Raw genomic sequence first — 17,913 nt, forward strand, 5'->3', positions numbered from 1 at the left:
AGACCCCTACACTCGCACAGGTGCTGCTGCACTGGTCACAGCAGCCAGCAAAGAGGCAACCTGTGCATCCCGCAACTGATGGAAAGATAAAGAAACACGGGGCGTAAGCAGAAAGTCGGCACTAAGCTCTAAAAGAATGAAGCTCTGTCATCTGTGACAATGGATATAGAACTGGAAGTTATTGTATTAACTGAAATCAGGCATAGAAAGAGGAGTACTGCATTATCTCACATCTATGTCTCACAGAAGTTGAGAATGGAATGACCATTACAAAGCTGGAGACAGTGGGGAAGGAGAGGGCGGTAGGCACTGGTGGCTCAGGCCTCTAATTCTAGCTACCCAAGATGCTAAGCCTGAGACGGCAGTTCAGAGCTAGACAGCCCAGAAAGTCTGTGAGACTCCATCTCTACTTAACTCGCAAAAAGCCAGGCTGGAGGCATGTCTCTAGTGGTGGAGCACCAGCTATAAACCAGAAGTTAAATGGCATTGTGAGCTTTGAGTCCAAGCCAAGTGAGGGTGTGGAGCTCTTAGTTCAAGTTCTGGCATTAGCACAAAAAAGAAACAGGGGAAAGGGAGAGGGAAAAGTTACCCAGTGGTTATTTAGTTATAGTCAGAAAGGAGTAAGAAGTTCTAATTGATATTATTTATATAATTTATTTTATATATAAAATATACATATATAATATAAATACATTCCAACAAAATCTAGAAGGGGCTCAGTTTGGCGGCTCCTGCCTGCAGTGAACACAGGAAGCACAGGTGCTGAGAATCATAGTCCTGCCTGGACAAAACTACGAGACCCTACCCTAAAAAACAGCTAAAGAGAACAGGGCCAGGGGTGTGGCTCCAGTGGCAGACACATTTCAGGTTCTGAGTTTAACCCTTTTAGTATCAAAGAAATGAACAAACACAAAGCCCTTTAGAAGAAAGGATTTTTCAAAGATTTTACCACAAAGAATGACAAAATTTTAATGAGACAGGTAAGTTCAATGTTGGGGTAGGGGTAGAGATGCAGCTTCGTTATAAAATGCTTGGCTAATATGTACAAGGTATTAGGTTTGATCCCCAGGACTACTAATGAAGAGAAAAAGTATTTAACATGACTTAAACATTATGCAGCATTGTTATTTTAATAAAAGAAATACATTAAAAACTTCAATTAATCAGAATGGGGAAAATCCATAGCTATGCCACCCAAAGACAAAGTTATTATTTTTAACTGACAGCTACGTACTTACCATATGCAACACTGAGGAATGACTAAACCCAGCATTATCATTAACATATGCATTACTTCACATAGTTATAATTTTGTGAAGATACTTAACATTTTTCAAGAGTATAATATAGATCTCTGGAATTTTATTCCTTATTACTTGAATGTCTATATCAAGGCTCTGAAAATATCACCTCCCTCAACTTCTCTAGCACTTGTTAACTACCATGCTAATTCTAATGAGATCAACCTTTCTAAATCCTATGAGTTAGTTTGGGTGAATTTATGTTTCTGCCTGGCTTATGACCTCCAGGTTTATCCATGGTGTTCAAAGGGCGGGATTTCCTCCATTTTAAATGGCTGTATGGTAATCCTATGTAAATATACCACCACATTTTCTTTATCTATTCATCTTCTAAGATACTTAGGTTGATCCCATTCTTGGCTGTTATAAACAACTCTGCAATGAACATGGGAGTGCAGATGTTTCTTTTACAGACTAAGTTCCCTTCCTTTTGATGTTTCTATCTAGTAGTGGGGTTGCTGAGTCGTAAAACAGTCCTATTTTTAATCTTTAAAGTATGTCTATACTGTTTTCCACAATGTCTACATTAACCACTTAGCACTTGTTAACAATATCACTTGAGTCTTTTTGATGTATTTTCCCCCTTATATACACAATCACTCCATGTGCACGGTTAACACCTCACCTTTTCTCTTAATGTTATGACAGAAAAGTTCGTATGTTGTACTGTCTTAAATCATGTCCACCCCGCCTGGTGCTGGGTATAGAATCCAGGTCCCTGTGTATGCTAGGCAAGTGCTCTACCACTGAGCCATACTCCAAAGCCCCAAACCACCATAGACCATTCTATTAAGTACATGTGCTATAATTTTACTGGCGGACATCAAAGTCATTTCCATTTTCTTTTCTCTGTTTAAAATGCCACTATAAAAATGCTCTATGAAGCTTTTCTGTGTTTAAGGCTGTTTATGGATTCAGAAATTAAAATCAGTGGGTCAAAGGACACACAGAAAATAAATGCTGACGTAGAGAATCGAGGCAAATACTAGTTGAAATGACTTTACCTCCTAGGTATAAAGATTTGTCTTGGTACTAACTAGTGACCACTCAAATCTTAGAATGCCACAAAAAACTGTCTAAGAGAGCAAAGCCTAAGTTACAAGCTCTGTCCACTGGACTCTGCTCCTTTACTTACACAAGCGTACGTAGGCTGCGCCTTAGAGCTCAGTTTGTCACCTTACCTAGATCTACCATCAGAAGACGAGTGAGGGCTGTGTAGAAGGTTGTTCGGCACCTGAGGTCACTGAGACTGTAACTGTCACTGATACCAAGAAAGGGGAAGTGTTCACTCTAACAAAAGCAAAAGAGCATCCAAGATTACCAACGGTCGACCTAAACTGTCAAACAATTCTGGTCATCATTAACAACGAGCACTTACCGTGTGGTTTTTTAGCATGAATTTCACAGCATCCATCTTCACAAGTTTTTTTAAAAGAATATAGGTATAACAGAAGTTAAGGAATCTAAGGAAAGAATTGGTCTTATCAATATATGATAAATCACAAAATAATGCTGGACTACAATGGCATCAGTTTCTATTTATGATGAATAATTATTATTTCCAACGGTATCCTGTAGAATTATTTTCCATTCTGCTAAGAATGATAATACATTATTAACTAGTGCAATTACTTTTCCATCTTATACATATTCTAGTTATAGAAAAGAAGAATGGATTTTATAATTAAGACAAGAACTCTTTTACTATTAAAGTCTTGAAAGTGGAAAATTAAAACTGACCCTCTCTACTCTTTGGGTTGTAACCCAGGAATTTCTTTTTATTTAATGTTATTTCATAGTAAAATAATTATAAAGGACCTATAATAGGCAATTCTTAAAGACAATTATTCAATTTTAAGAAACAATGAGGGCCATGAATGGTAGTGTATATTTATGAAGGAGGTATAGATCAGAGGACCATGGTCCATGATTGGGTCTGGGGGTGCAGTAGGGGTTTAAGAATCTCTCTAAAAAATAAAAGCAAAAAGGTCTGGGGCATGGCTCGCATGGTAGTATGCCAGAGGCCTTAAGTTCAAATCCAATACTACATACACACACAAAAGGACACAAATGAACTCAACAGAAATCTAAGATCAGAATATAGTTATGAGGATATAGAAAATTGCATCACCAAGTGTTGAAGGATAGCTTAAAGAATTAATACTTCTGGGTGAAAATGAGGGAGGGGATGACACTGTTCAAAAAGAAATCTACTCATTACCTTACCTATGTAACTGTAACCCCTCTGTATATCACCTTTACAATAAAGTTTTTAAAAAGAATGAGTATTTCTTAAGTGTTTAAGTAGAAGGCCTTCTTTTATATTATTTCACCCAATCTTTACATGGTTAAACATGATTTATTATTAATATTCTGTAGATATGAAAACAGAAGCTCAAGAGAAACGGAATCACTTGCCCAAGATCACACAGAAGAGGTTAACTCGGCTCACTGTAACTGAAGTTGAGGAATTACCCACATAACTACAAAGCCCAGAAGATTTCTAGTACCAGGTAAACTGGAAGCACACCTCATCAGTATGTGATCATCCTTCTCTTCGCACACTCTTGTGTTTTCTACTACAGCTAGGGTATCTTGGTCATCCCCTCTAGACGGACCCATGCATTTCTTTAAAAAGCTGTAGAACTCTTTCATGGGTCCAGTCATGTTGTAAGACAAAAATGGCTCCTTCCCTTCTTATTATCTTCAAAAAGGTACATCCATAAACTGCCCCTGCAGAGTGGTACTCAATTTTAGCCTCAGCTGACGGTGTCAAAGAGTGAGAAATCCAGTGAGAAACCTGACCACACTCAGTTCAGTTGGCCGGACCTCTCTGAGTAACACCCTCAGCCTACCGAAACCTTTGTTTCCATTTCCAACAACTGAGAATGAAGCCTAGTCAAACATGTCTTACAGCATTGTCTGGAGGATCAGAGGATACAAAAGGCTTTGCCAATTCCAAATCAGGGAAAGTAAGTAAAACATGCAAAGAACGTACAAAACTAGTACTAGCTATAAGGTTTACTGAGATAGGCAAATGACTTCCCCAAACACAACTCGTATGACTTGGATGTAAGCCGTGTAACGTGACCACTACAGTTAAACAGCAATTGTGTACATGCACCCACACTTTCTAAGGATGCTATAGCACTCACGCACTTTCTGAAGTGTGTGGTTCTGGAAGGCACTCAGGCACCAAGTCTTTCTGGCAGGTTGAAGGACAAGAACAGGCAGCAAGTTTTCTCCTGCATCTAAAGATGCACGTCTGATGATTTTTCATAATCATCAATCACGGGCAGAAGGACTGCCATTCAAATTTCACTCAGTTAAACAGGGGTAGGGATCAATAAACTTCAAAATATCTTAAGTAATTACCATATACAATTCTCTTAAAATTGCTAAGTTAAAAGTGACAGGGTCTATGGGTAATATAAATACTGCCATTAACAGGGATCTTTCTTGTCAGTGATGTTAATAAACAGCAAGGCATGCTTTGACAATACAATATTTATGGAAGCAATAAACACAGCATTCACAGGAAGAATCTCGTCTGCCAAACACACATTTTCTGCAGAACTGCATCTGTGCACTTTGTGCCAAGGCCAGACTTACTGCCTTTTAATTACATTCCTAAGAAAAAAGCGATTAAGGATTTTTATTTTTTTCAATAAAGGAGAGACTGAGAATTCATCTGAGTATTTACATTTCCTTATAAGAATTCAGTACAAAGCCAGTATGGCCTTAAGAAGATTAGTAATGTTAAAAAGAAAAGCCAAATGGACCCACTTATGATCTTTTAACTTTCATTCTGCTCTAACAGACTATAGTTCTCACAAGTTGTGCCATTTGAACTGGGTGGGGCAGTGGGTGACATTATAGCCTGTAGCTCATGGCAATAAGCACACTGAATAGCTGCAATAACAGCACCTGTGTTAGGAGTTCTGAATAGGACTCACCCATGGGGAAAAGTAGAGTCAAGATTTACATACAAGTCTGTCTGACCACAAGTACATTCACCCGTCAGCCATGCAGGTATGCACATAGTGTTCATGAACATTAAGCACAAGACAAGAGATTGGAAGGAGAATGGCAGGGATTACTCTGAATAACTACTGTACGGTCAGCACCGAAGGACTAGGGCTTACAAGTATTTCAGGCTGGCTTTGCAGTCTTTGGTAGGGACTGAAATCGGGACGAGACCTCGCCGAGTGGTAAGGCATTAAGGGAGGAGAACGGCACATGTGGCAATTCAGCGCAACACAGAAAGGGGAAGGTAAACACATTACCTTGGTCCAAATATCAAGTACAAATTGTAGTTGAGTGGTGCCAGGAAATTAGATAGGGGAACTCAGTAAGTCAAGTACTGTAAAGGACCTAATTTTGCTCTGGCCTAAATAACAAGTGGAAACGATTTGGGCTTTTGAGAGAGGCAGGGTGACATCTAAACAACACCTGAGGGGTAACACTGTGAGACAAGGGTCTAAAGAACCGGGGAAGACCCGAGGAAGGGCGGCAGAGCAGCAGAGCAAACTCTCTTACCTAGGCCTTGTATGAGAACAACCAAGTAGCAAAGATCAAGAGAAGACTTTCCCAAGGCTGATAGAGACAAAAAGAGAGAGAGAGAGAGATGAACGAGCATTTCTTTTGATGAGTGCTAAGAGATGCATGCCTGAGGGGTGTATGATAGAACTAGTTTTCTTCAGTGTGGTCACAAACATCTGTAGATAGTGGTATTCATGAAATAAAGGAATTCATTTTAACATTGCTTCAAAAAAGCAGAATTGCTATTGTTTATTATTTCCTGTAACATACGCAATTTACTCCTTCACGGTTCTACATCTTTGCTTCATTTCTTCTCTTCTACTGGTTCTTGACTACTATCACATCTAGAAAGTGGTAGGTAAGGTTAAAGACACAGTAAGGATGTCTGGTTGGGCACATTACTTGGTACTTTAAAAATGTTTAGGAGCTGGGAGCAGGTGGCTCATGCCTGTCATCTTAGCTACTCAGCAGGCTGAGATCTGAGGATCACGGTTCAAAGCCAGCCCCGGCAGGAAAGTCTGTAAAACTCTTATCTCCAACTAACCATCAAAAACATGCAAAACTATTCTGTACTTAATGGCCTGCTCATTAGCTGTAGCTAGCTAACTGTGAATTAATGGGGCTCCCTTAGAGTAGCCATATTACATCAATGCCAATTATATTACAGTGCCAATTATTTTTAATGTATAGATTTTCAGAAAATTAGCTCACAAGTTATGTGAGTTAAATTTATAAAAAAAGAAAGAAAAATAAATGATGTTAATTGACATTGGGCTAATAAAAATTATTACGGAGAAATTAAATTTAAGATCATTATGACATCAAATCTAGATTAAAGATACAGATCTAGTTATTATGCCAAAAACAAAGAAGCAAAGCAAAGACAAATGGACAGAAAAGTATGGAGTTGAAAATGAAATAATCACAGTAATCAGGTAGCTTGGATAGGAACAGATTCTTTGGCTTGCAAAAACCAAAGAACTGAAATAAACTAGCAAATAGGTTGTGATGTATGTGTAGAAAAACTATAGTCAACAAATTCTAGGGTGTAAGAACTAAGGGGACAGTCCCAAAACCTTAGAGAACTACTCTGAGACGAAGTGGAAGGTAGACAGCCAGGGCCAGTTTCTCCTGTGCGTGAGCTGCACATCTGTACAGGGTGCCAGGCAGATATGTGTGTGTGTGTGTGTGTGTGTGTGTGTGTGTGAGCCGCACATGTACTCAGGCTGCCAGACAGATGTGTGTGTGTGAGCTGCACATCTGTACAGGGTGCCAGGCAGATGTGTGTGTGTGTGTGTGTGTGTGTGTGTGTGTGAGCCGCACATCTACACAGGGTGCCAGGCAGATGTGTGTGTGTGTGTGTGTGTGTGTGTGTGTGTGAGCCGCACATCTACCCAGGCTGCCAGGCAGATGTGTGTGTGTGTGTAAGCCGCACATCTACACAGGGTGCCAGGCAGATGTGTGTGTGTGTGTGTGTGTGTGTGAGCCGCACATGTACTCAGGCTGCCAGACAGATGTGTGTGTGTGTGTGTGTGTGTGTGTGTGTGTGTGAGCTGCACATCTGTACAGGGTGCCAGGCAGATGTGTGTGTGTGTGTGTGTGTGTGAGCCGCACATCTACACAGGGTGCCAGGCAGATGTGTGTGTGTGTGTAAGCTGCACATCTACACAGGGTGCCAGGCAGATGTGTGTGTGTGAGCTGCACATCTGTACAGGGTACCAGGCAGATGTGGCCTTGGTTTAAATACTGGGTTTAAGCCAAGATCTGACCTTGGTTTAAGATGGGGTCTTGAAATTCTTAATAATGTTTAGCTAGGGGGGCCTACAGTTCCTTGAACTAGGACCTCATAATTCTGTAGGTGTTTATGTAATAACATAAAGAAGTGATTGGTCCTGAGAACTGCTGTTAAAAGTATTGATAAAAGCCGGGCGCACCGGGCACTGGTGGCTCACGCCTATAATCCTAGCTACTCAGGAGGCTGAGATCTGAGGATCGCGGTTCAAAGCCAGCCCGGGCAGGAGAGACCGTGAGACTCCTATCTCCAATAAACCACCAGAAAACCGGAAGTGGCGCTGTGGCTCAAGTGGTAGAGCGCTCGCCTTGAGCTGAAGAGCTGAGGGACAGCGCCCAGGCCCAGAGTTCAAGCCCACGACCGACAAAAAAAAAAAAAAAGTATTGCTAAAAGTTAAAAAATGAGTTTGAACAAATTCATTAATTGCTGTACAATTATTTTCTCTTTTTTGGGGGAGGCGGGGGTGTTGGTCATGGGGCTCCAACTCAGGGCCTGGGCTCTGTCCCTGAGCTCTTTGCTCAAGTCTAGTGCTCTACCACTTTAAGCCACAGTGCTACTTCTGGTTTTCTAGTGGCTAATTGGAGGTTAGAGTTTCATGGACTTTCCTGCCTGGGCTGGGTTTGAATTACAATCCTCAGATCTCAGCTTCCCCAGTAGCTGAGATTATAGACGTGAGCCACCAGCTTGTACAACTATTCTTTTTTTTGATGGGGGGAGGTTAGTTTGTTTGTAAAAGCCAACATACTTTGTGTTTCCTCAAACTTTTGAGGGGCCCACAGAGAACGAAACTTTCTTCCTTATTATTGTGTCTGAGACCCAAAGTGAAGCCCATTGCTGCTGTAAATTTCAGTAAATAATCAACTGCAGAAGAATCCTGATCACTTGATAATCTTTAATGGACAGCTGGGTTAGGGGTACCTGTCAGCACTTCCCCGTCACGTGATCTGACGGGCCGCTCCCTCGCTGCTGGTCCTTCAGCAGTCAGACAAGGCCGGACCCTCACTCCCGAGCGGGAAGGGCTGGCCTTGCACAGCCACTTCAGCGCCGTGTCTGATCTGGTGCGGTCATGCCCAGCTAGGAAGTGTCTGTCTGCGTTCATGCACCTCATGGCGCTTGTCAGCGCTGACCCCTCAGCCCGCACCACTGGGGCCAGGCAGCCTCCTGTCTTCGGCAGCGGTCCTCTTAGAGAGGAGGGCCTGTCAAGGGCCTCTTAGTCTCTTTATGATCTGCTAGAACCTGAGGCCACCTCGCTTCAAGACAGAGGAAGGCTTCCCAGCCAGTCCTGAAAAGGACCTTATTTTGCAATTTCAGTTTCCAGTCAGATAAGAGTACCAAGCAGAGAGACTGGTGTTGGGTGACACAAACACTGGGTAACTTTCACCTGAAGCAGATTAGAAGAAAAACAAACCAAAACCCAAACCAAAAGTATCTGAAGATATCTACTATAAAGCAACATGGAACATTCGAAAGTTTCAGTAATATAGCATGGTTTTTGTTACTAATATTTTAAATAAAAATGTCTTGAATATTAACATAGAAATAGATTTCCAGCCAGGCACCAATGGCACATGCCTGTAATCCTAAACTACTCAGGAGGCTGAGATCCAAGGATTGCAGTTCAAAGCCATCCCAGACAGGAAAGTCTGTGAGACTCTCAGAAAAAGCCAAAGGTGGTACTGTGGTTCAAGTGGTAGAGGGCTAGCTTTGAGCACAGAGAAGCTCACAGACAGTGCCCAGGCCCAGAGTTCAAGCCCCAGGACTGGCCAAAAAAAAAAAGGAAAAGAAAAAACACAAACAGCTTTCCATTAACAGAGGCCAATAAGATGATTATTTTTATCTCAAATAACTTTCTATTGCTGGAGAATGTCATCTTATTTTTAACACAGAAATAACACACTGCTTTAAAATCAAGATTAAAAAATATGTCACAAAGAAGTTGATTGAAATCAACACAACATGCATTAGGTAAGTAGCAACTGCACTGAAATAGATACACCACTCAGATATTCCATTATGTAAATGAACTCAAAGATATTTCATGAATGACCAGCTAGAAGGGACATAATGATTTATAATTCAAATAACTGAGCACTGAAATCAAATTGAGCTAATATGTATTTCTAAATATGCAAACCTGAAATAATTGTTAAAAAATATAAATTAATGCACCTATGTTGAATCATTCATATTTGTTGGTTTAAAATGTTACAGCCTTTTAAGTTCTATCTAATAAGTTTTCTGAAAATTAAGATTTTTTTAAAAATTAAATTGAAGTGTTCAAAAGGAAAAGAAACAGTTTCTGAAATAAAGGGTTGTAATATTTGGAATAAAATATATAGTAGAAAAGCACATTAAATAGCAGACACAAATAAATTATGCATTATGCAAATTATACTAAAATACAAATAAAATTAACTTTACATTAAATATCAATTTCACCCCAAAAGTAGAGTAAATCTAAACCATAGCTATGTGCTATAAAAAAACTAAGGTTTCCTTCTAGATAATATGTTCTTAAAGTAATTCATTGTGAAAAGGCCGGAGTTTGCAATTCGAGGAAGTACTTATAAACCACTTCATATGTTAGAAATAAAGAGTATTTCAGCATTACTGTTAGAAAAAAATACAGTTGAGTTCTTTTTTTAATAAGAAAAAAATACATATCCCAAAAAGCCAAAATGACCACTGGAATTGGGTTGTACATCATTTTCCAGTAAAAAGGAAAAACAGCCTGGACAGGTGTAATTTATCATTTTTCTGATTTAATATCAAAGAAATATATTAAAATAATAAAAAGAATCCTGAAATCCTCAAAATTTGTAGTGATAAATAGCCCTCCCTGTCTTTATTGCATTATACCTACTAACAGAAATATTGCATGGTGGATTTCACCAGACAAGGACGATTATTTTCCAATAAAAAGTTGCATATTAAATTCCAGCACAAAAGTGGGTGTCTAATACTTTGGAAATCTTTTATGGTTTTCCAAGGAACACAATTTTAAACTTAACGAATACAAACACATTCCTGGAATGAACCCACATTAAGTTTCTGTCCAAAGCCGCCCATTTTCAGAATTTAAGTATCAGCTAATGCTAATAGTTAACTAAAACAGCATTTAGTTTTCACAGCACCTATATGTTTGATAGCTAATGTATGAAAGATGATCTAGACAGTCCTTTCCAATGGAAGAAATATAAAAATGGTAACTACCAAGTATAATCTAGTAAGAAAGAAGGATGAAGTCTGAGTTTTAGGAATCTGCTAGATAAAGAAATATAAACACTTACTATGTAATGGGAAATCTTAGGAGTAGACAGAACATTGGTTTGGTGAGGCTATTAAAAATGCAATAAAAAAAGCTTATTCTTTTCTTCCCATTACTACTCCCTTGTGCCCTCATGAAAATGATGCTCTCTTCAACTTTAGAACACACACATATATATATATATGTATATATATATATAAAATGTGTAAAATGTGTTATATGTTATATGTATTTGCTGTTAGAAGTACAATGTTTATAACATTTTAAAAACATCCTGACCTCCTTAAAACTAGCTACATGCTTTCTTAAAGAAAAAGAATTTCTGATAGTTAACCTGGGTGAGTATAAACAAAACTAACAGCGATAAAAATTCAATTATGACTCAGAAATGCTCCATAGTTTGACAGCTATTATAAAATTTCAAAAACATGCCCTGATGTATAAGACTTCTCATTAAAAAAAACTGCAAAAGCATAATAAATAAGGAAAATACCTGGCTATTACAACTTGGTTTCTAGTTGTTTACATATAGTATCAGATACACAGTGAAAAGGATATCCAACAGAAAGGTCATTTAGGAACTGAAGAGTCCTGGAAATTACAGGCTCACATCTTCCCCAGTATTTAAGATTTGTAACACTAAATACAAAATAAAAAAAATTGTATTATATGTAAGACATTTGCCTATATAGGGAGAATCACAGGAACATACACATTTATGTAAATTAGATGACCTAAATCGTAAAATGAAAGGCAGGTTCAACTTCCAATAGAACACTTAAAAATTCTTTTCTAGCACATTTAAATTTTTGCATAATCAATCCATACTCAACCTTGCTCTCCAAATGGTACATAATTGTATAAACTTAAAAACTGTACAAACTTAAAAATCCTTTTTCCAAGAAACATTGTTTGTAACCAAGACAGACATTAGATAATAGAGGCAAGAGTGCAAAGGTCAAACGGAGGCTAAAAGTCACTGCCGAAACAGAGCTAGCTTCCTGTAACCAGGACTGTTTATGCACCTTTGCTCTCTTCAAACAAGATAGTACTACCTACCTGTCACACATGTACAGTGGGGTGACAAGTAGAGGCATGCAAATTTAAGCTAAATATAGAAAGATACGTCTATGATTAGAACTCAGTTAATTCTGCTAATATTAAGGCTAATTTAAGGAGAAGTCCCACAAACATGTCTCAGCAAGGCTTCCTGTTGAAACTAACTGTTCTGTCTGAAAGAAATTTTGAGCTGGGCACTGGTGGCTCGTGCCTGTAATCCCAGCTACTCAGGAGGCTGAGATCTGAGGATCATGGATCAAAGCCAGCCTAAGTCTGTGAGACTCTTTTCTCTAATTAACTACCAGAAGACTGTAAGTGGAGCTGTGTAGAGAGCTAGCCGTCAGCAAAAAAAGCTCAGGAACAGCATCTAATCCCTGAGTTCAAGCCCTATAACTGACAAAAAAAAAAAAAAAAAAAAAGAGAGAGAGGAAAAAAAGCAAAGAAGAAAAAAGAAACTATGATTCCAATGTTTCAATAAGCTCCTCTGGTACAGGCTTCTAAAATGAAGTGCTCTCTTTTAACTGAAGAGGGAGTGGGGAGAGACAGAGAAAGAGAGAGAGAGAGAGAGAGAGAGAGAGAGACTGTCTAACTGACCCAAAGGGTCAATATTTGTTTTAAACTGTGTCCTGATATTGTATGGCTATCTTAACAAACACTCTAAGAATTAAAACAAAAATTTAAAGCTTTATTAAAAAGTAATGTCTGAGCTGGGTGCCGGTGGCTTGGGCCTATAATCCTAGCTACTCAGGAGGCTAGAGGATTGCAGTTTGAAGCCAGCCAGGAGAGCAAAGTCTCTGAGAAGCCTATCTCCAGTTAGTCTCTAAAAAGTTGTAAGTATTGCTGCGGCTTAAATGGTAGAGTGATAGCCTCGAGCACTAAAGCTCGGGGACCACACCCGGGCCTTGAGTTTAAGCCCCAGGACAGGCAGGAGTGTGTGTGTGTGTGTGTGTGTGTGTGTGTGTGTGTGTGTGTGTGCGCGTGTGTGTGTGTGTGTATGTGTGTGTACCCAGGCCTTGAGTTTAAGCCCCAGGACAGGCAGGAGTGTGTGTGTGTGTGTGTGTGTGTGTGTGTGTGCAGGAGTGTGTGTGTGTGTGTGTGTGTGTGCAGGAGTGTGTGTGTGTGTGTGTGTGTGTGTGTGTGTGTGTGTGTGTGTGTACCCAGGCCTTGAGTTTAAGCCCCAGGACAGGCAGGAGTGTGTGTGTGTGTGTGTATGTGTGCGCGCGCGCGTGTGTGTGTGTGCCGCGCATGTATGTATGCAGGCGCCCATGCGTGCACTCACCCACCCAGAATATCTATAAAAAGATTCAAGTATAATGACATGATCTATTAAGATTTAAAGCAGAAGAAAAATTAGAAACCAAAACAGTAACTTACATTTTCGTCATAAATGTTTCTAAAACGTGGTTGTCATCAGTTATTCCTAAGACTTCTGACATACGGGCATATACCTGCATGGACAAATGTCACTGTCAAAAGCTTAATCCTTAATATATCCTTCCCAAGCATCAAATAAAACAAGTACAAGACGTAGTAGTACATTGTTGTAACCACATTGAATTAGGAAGAGCTGAGAGTTAATCACGGATTATTAAACAAATTTGTAATTTTAACTTTTCTTTTCAAAAAGCACCCTTCTTGGTTTGAAATACATACACACATACAAACATAACCACATACTCTTATTCCCACCAAACGACCTAATTTCTTTTCCTCAGTGGTAAACTGCCCCTTTCTTGAAGAAGGGAGTAGGTGATAATGGTGATAATAAGGTCACACTGAGGAGGGGAGCTGTTCACTGCAGGGACCTTGTGCTAGGTTTTAAACAGTATTCGGATCAGAAGCTTGTGTTACAGGCTTTCAACCTGACTGGTCCAGAAGCCTTTTCATCAGGCTGGCAGAGTGAATGAAAGGGCTAGAGGGCTGGGTATTGGGGCAGGAATTCAAAGGTGGAAAGAGAAAAGAAAAAAGAAAACTGACATGTAATCTTCTGTTGCCTCTTTTGCTAACCACCACGCCTTCCAGAAAGAACATGTCAATGACGACATCACTACTGTCTTGCCTGAGAGTAGGCTTTCATCTCCAAGAACAGTCATGTGGGACAACACTAGTCCAGGAACTATGAGCACAAAGACAGCACAAGGAAGAAAAATAGATAGAAAGGCAACTTTTCCCTTAGTCCCCCAGTGTCCACGCCCCTTGCGGACAGGCCTAAATCTAAACTTGTTCAGTTGGAGAAGATGATCTTGATGTGATTTATGCCGTACAAAATGTTTCACAACTTGGCTCCTCACACTTCATCTTCCAACATTTCCCTCAACTTCAAGCCACAGCCCAACACGGAAGGATTACTGAGGTGTGTCATGCAATTCCAGATCTTATATGTGCTCTTCCTTCTGCTGGTTCGGCCTTCTTCCTTCTCTTACCGGATTCCCATTCTCAAGCCAGTTCTTAGAAGACTGGCCGCCTTCCCAGGAGGGCGGGGCTGATCCGTCATGTAGCCAGGGGACTTTTGGCACTCTGTTTGGGGTGCCTTCCTCAAGTCTACATGAGCACTTTGTGGGGCGCTCTTATGCCTAGAGGGTCCCATCCGTAAGACAGCGCCGGCTAAGGGAGCACACCACACGTGTGCTCACCGTGTAACGGCGGAAGCGGCTGTCTGGACCCCTTAAGATGACATTATAATGAGGATACTGCACCGCTAATAAAAATAATTTTTCTATTAAACATACATTAGATTTCATGGAGAAAAGATGAAAACCATAAATTACCAGAGAAAAAGAAAAGTATTACAGGGAAAAGCTTGAACTGTAATTTTAATCTGGGAGCATCCCGTTATTGAGTGATGCAGCTCTCTTTGATCTTTAGTAGCACCCTTGTGAGATAAGACTTTCAAATCACATGAGTATATAAAATGAGGCAAGAGGGGCCCTTGACCCCATCATCTGCTTCTGCTCACTCTGCTTGTCTGCAGGGGCACAGACTGTGCATGCTCTCAGGTCTAGAGCTGAAGGGGTACAGACTGCATGTGCTCTTAACTTTGACTCCATTATAAGTTATATACATATCACAAAGGTGAAAGCCTGAATGAACCTAGGACTCAAAAAATAACCTCTTCCTGGGCAACAGCGTCCCCCCCTACAGATAAATAAAATCAGCCATAAATTTCATGTTCAACATAACCGTCTTTGGGAAGGACGCTGACCAGGGCCCATTTTACTGTATTCCTTTCTTTTCTGTTTTTTTTTTGTTTGTTTGTTTGTTATTTTCTGGCCAAGGTTTTCTGTTTTGGATCATATAATGGCTACACTGTTTTTTTAGTAAAATCAAAATTTGTATTTTCAAGACTTTAGTGTATGTACTTTATAATGACAATATTCAGAATCAATCTAAATTTTATTCTAAAATGATGCCCCATTGAATTTAAATGATGAAACACTGACTAACAGAAGTATAATAACTAAGACTTGATTTTATTCTTAATATTTAAAACATTCACTAATTGAGTCTTTTTTAAGTGGAGAGTTCCTACCAGGAAATGTTCTCCTGCTGCAGGACAAGTTGGCATGCGCAAGGCGCAAGGAAGCCGGGCAGGTCTGTTGTACTCCGCTGTCAAAACAGTTTCTCCCAGCATCATATGTGAACCAATAACACGTCAGAAACACCAGTCAACACTGACACATGGTAGTGCTTTAATCCACTATTATCCTTGTAACTCGCGCCGTTCCTTTTATCATCCATTAGCTCTGATTCCCATTATCCCTTCTACAACTGTGTCAATGCTTTTGTCCTTAGGGATCTCTCTACACTACAAGGATCTGACAGTCAAGCCTGAGTACTAAACAGGATCATTACCTCTGAAATCCACTTATCTGATCTACTGAATAGTAAATTGAAAAGCTCATTAAGAGCAACAATCTGATTTTGTTTTCACGTGTGACAGGGTCATTTAAAATCAATGTATGATTACAGCATTTCTTTTAAAAGACTCACATTTTCCGAAGCACCCTGTAGTTCTCAGAATATGTAGAATATGAAAATGTCTCCTAACATTGGGGATTTAATTATGACACAGACACAGCTAGTTTGGGGATGGGAGGTAACTTGCAGTGAAGAAATATCTACAAACTTGTTTTATCATAAAACACAAGCCAATGAAAATTTTCTACAGAAAATAATTTTAATATGATTTTAGTTTTCAACTTCTGCCACTTTACTAAAAATATTTTTTTATGATGGCAAGGAAAAGTGAAATCTCTATATTCCTTTTAAGGAAGCGTAAGTCAGCGCAGGAATGCCAGGAGAGGAAAAAGTCACTCTCAGTTCATAGACTCCTACCTTCTATTTCAGAATCCATTAGGGTAATTTGATCATAATGAGAAACAAGCAAAACTGTAAGAAGAAAAAAAAGACGACAGCCAGGAGTGGTGGTACATGCCTGTAATCTTGGCACTCAAGAGGCAGAGGCAGGAAGATGACACCTTTGAGGCCAGGCTGCACTACACAGCAAGACCCTCAAATCCCGTCACTCCCAGGAAAGTCAGCCAGCAGCGGCAATAACCCACAACTACAATCCTAGCTGCTCAGGAGGCCGAAAGCTAGAAGATCTAAGGTCAAAGCCAGCTACAGAATCTCACAGAAAAGACTGTGAGATTCCATGCTCAAGTAACCAGCAAAATGCTGGACTGGGGGTGCCTCAAATGGTAGAGTGCCACCTCGAGCAACACAGCCAAGCAAGAGTGAGAGGTCCTGAGTTCAAACTGAGACAGAGGTGAGAGAGGAGGGAGAGGAGGAGAGGAGGAGAGGAGGGACAGGGAGGAGAGCTGGGAGGGAGAGAGAGGAGAGGAGGAGAGGAGGGACTGGGAGCAGAGCTGGGAGGGAGAGAGAGGAGGGAGAGGAGGAGAGGAGGGACTGGGAGGAGAGCTGGGAGGGAGAGGAGGAGAGGAGGAGAGGAGGGACTGGGAGGAGAGCTGGGAGGGAGAGAGAGGAGGGAGAGGAGGAGAGGAGGAGAGGAGGGACTGGGAGGAGAGCTGGGAGGGAGAGAGAGGAGGGAGAGGAGGAGAGGAGGGACTGGGAGGAGAGCTGGGAGGGAGAGAGAGGAGGGAGAGGAGGAGAGGAGGGACTGGGAGGAGAGCTGGGAGGGAGAGAGAGGCAAGGGGAAAGGGGAAAGGGAGAAAAGAGGAGAGTAGAGGAAAGAGGAGGGTAGGGGAAGAGGGAAAGAGACTCAATCATTAGATGCTCTTCAAAGATAGGATAAAGACAATGAACAAATAGAAAGCATTGCAACTAGATCTTAGCTGGCTTCAACAACCCTCTCCTCTCCTCTCCTCTCCTCTCCTCTCCTCTCCTCTCCTGTCCTCCAATAGACCTATTCTTTACTAGATGACAAACTAACAAAGGCATAAAGACTCAGCTCCTTAAGAGCAGAGATAACGCTCTTTTATCTCAACTGAGCCAATTACTTAATAAATGGCTGTTAAAGGAATAAAGGTGACATTAAAATGCACATTTCGGCCAATTTCATTTCATTCATAGTATTTTTTTTTTTTTTTTTTTTGTCAGTTGTGGGGCTTGAACTCTGGGCTTGGGTACTGTCCCTGCACTCTTCAGCTCAAGGCTAGTGCTCTACCGCTTGAGCCACAGCGCCACTTCCAGTTTTCTGGTGGTTTATTGGAGATAAGAGTCTCGCGGACTTTCCTGCCTGGGCTGGCTTTGAACCACGATCCTCAGAACTCAGCCTCCTGAGTAGCTAGGATAACAGGCGTGAGCCACCAGCACCCAGCTGATTCATAGTAATTTTTTAATAAAAAGAAAACCTGTAAAGGCACACTTTGTTTTGTTTTGAAATAACTTTTCTTTCTTACAAAGCAGTACATTTAAGATCTGACTCAAAGGAAGTGAACATGAGCAAACTTTTGTAATTTAGAAACGTGTAGTTTCAGAGGCTACACATT

The 17,913-nt window shown here is 40.5% G+C and overlaps 1 protein-coding gene across 3 annotated transcripts in view; it reads right to left on the reverse strand.

The window, feature by feature from the left end:
- LOC138815304 (ran-binding protein 17) overlaps window positions 1-17,913 on the reverse strand; it is a 210,685-nt gene that overhangs the window by 71,667 nt on the left and 121,105 nt on the right. Inside the window, exons 15-18 of one of the 3 annotated variants that reach the window (XM_070004642.1) lie at window positions 13,337-13,410; window positions 11,462-11,542; window positions 2,680-2,743; window positions 2,483-2,591 (exon numbers count right to left, since the gene is read on the reverse strand). The exons of the other annotated variants lie outside the window; for them this stretch is intronic. Coding sequence (XP_069860743.1) covers window positions 2,483-2,591; window positions 2,680-2,743; window positions 11,462-11,542; window positions 13,337-13,410 — 328 coding nt within the window. The remainder of the gene's footprint in view (window positions 1-2,482; window positions 2,592-2,679; window positions 2,744-11,461; window positions 11,543-13,336; window positions 13,411-17,913) is intronic. 3 annotated transcript variants of the gene reach the window in all.

The sequence above is a fragment of the Dipodomys merriami genome, unplaced genomic scaffold (genome assembly GCF_024711535.1).
Source record: "Dipodomys merriami isolate MVZ:Mamm:240054 unplaced genomic scaffold, mDipMer1.0.p SCAF_636, whole genome shotgun sequence".
In the NCBI taxonomy this organism is placed as follows: Eukaryota; Metazoa; Chordata; class Mammalia; order Rodentia; family Heteromyidae; genus Dipodomys; species Dipodomys merriami.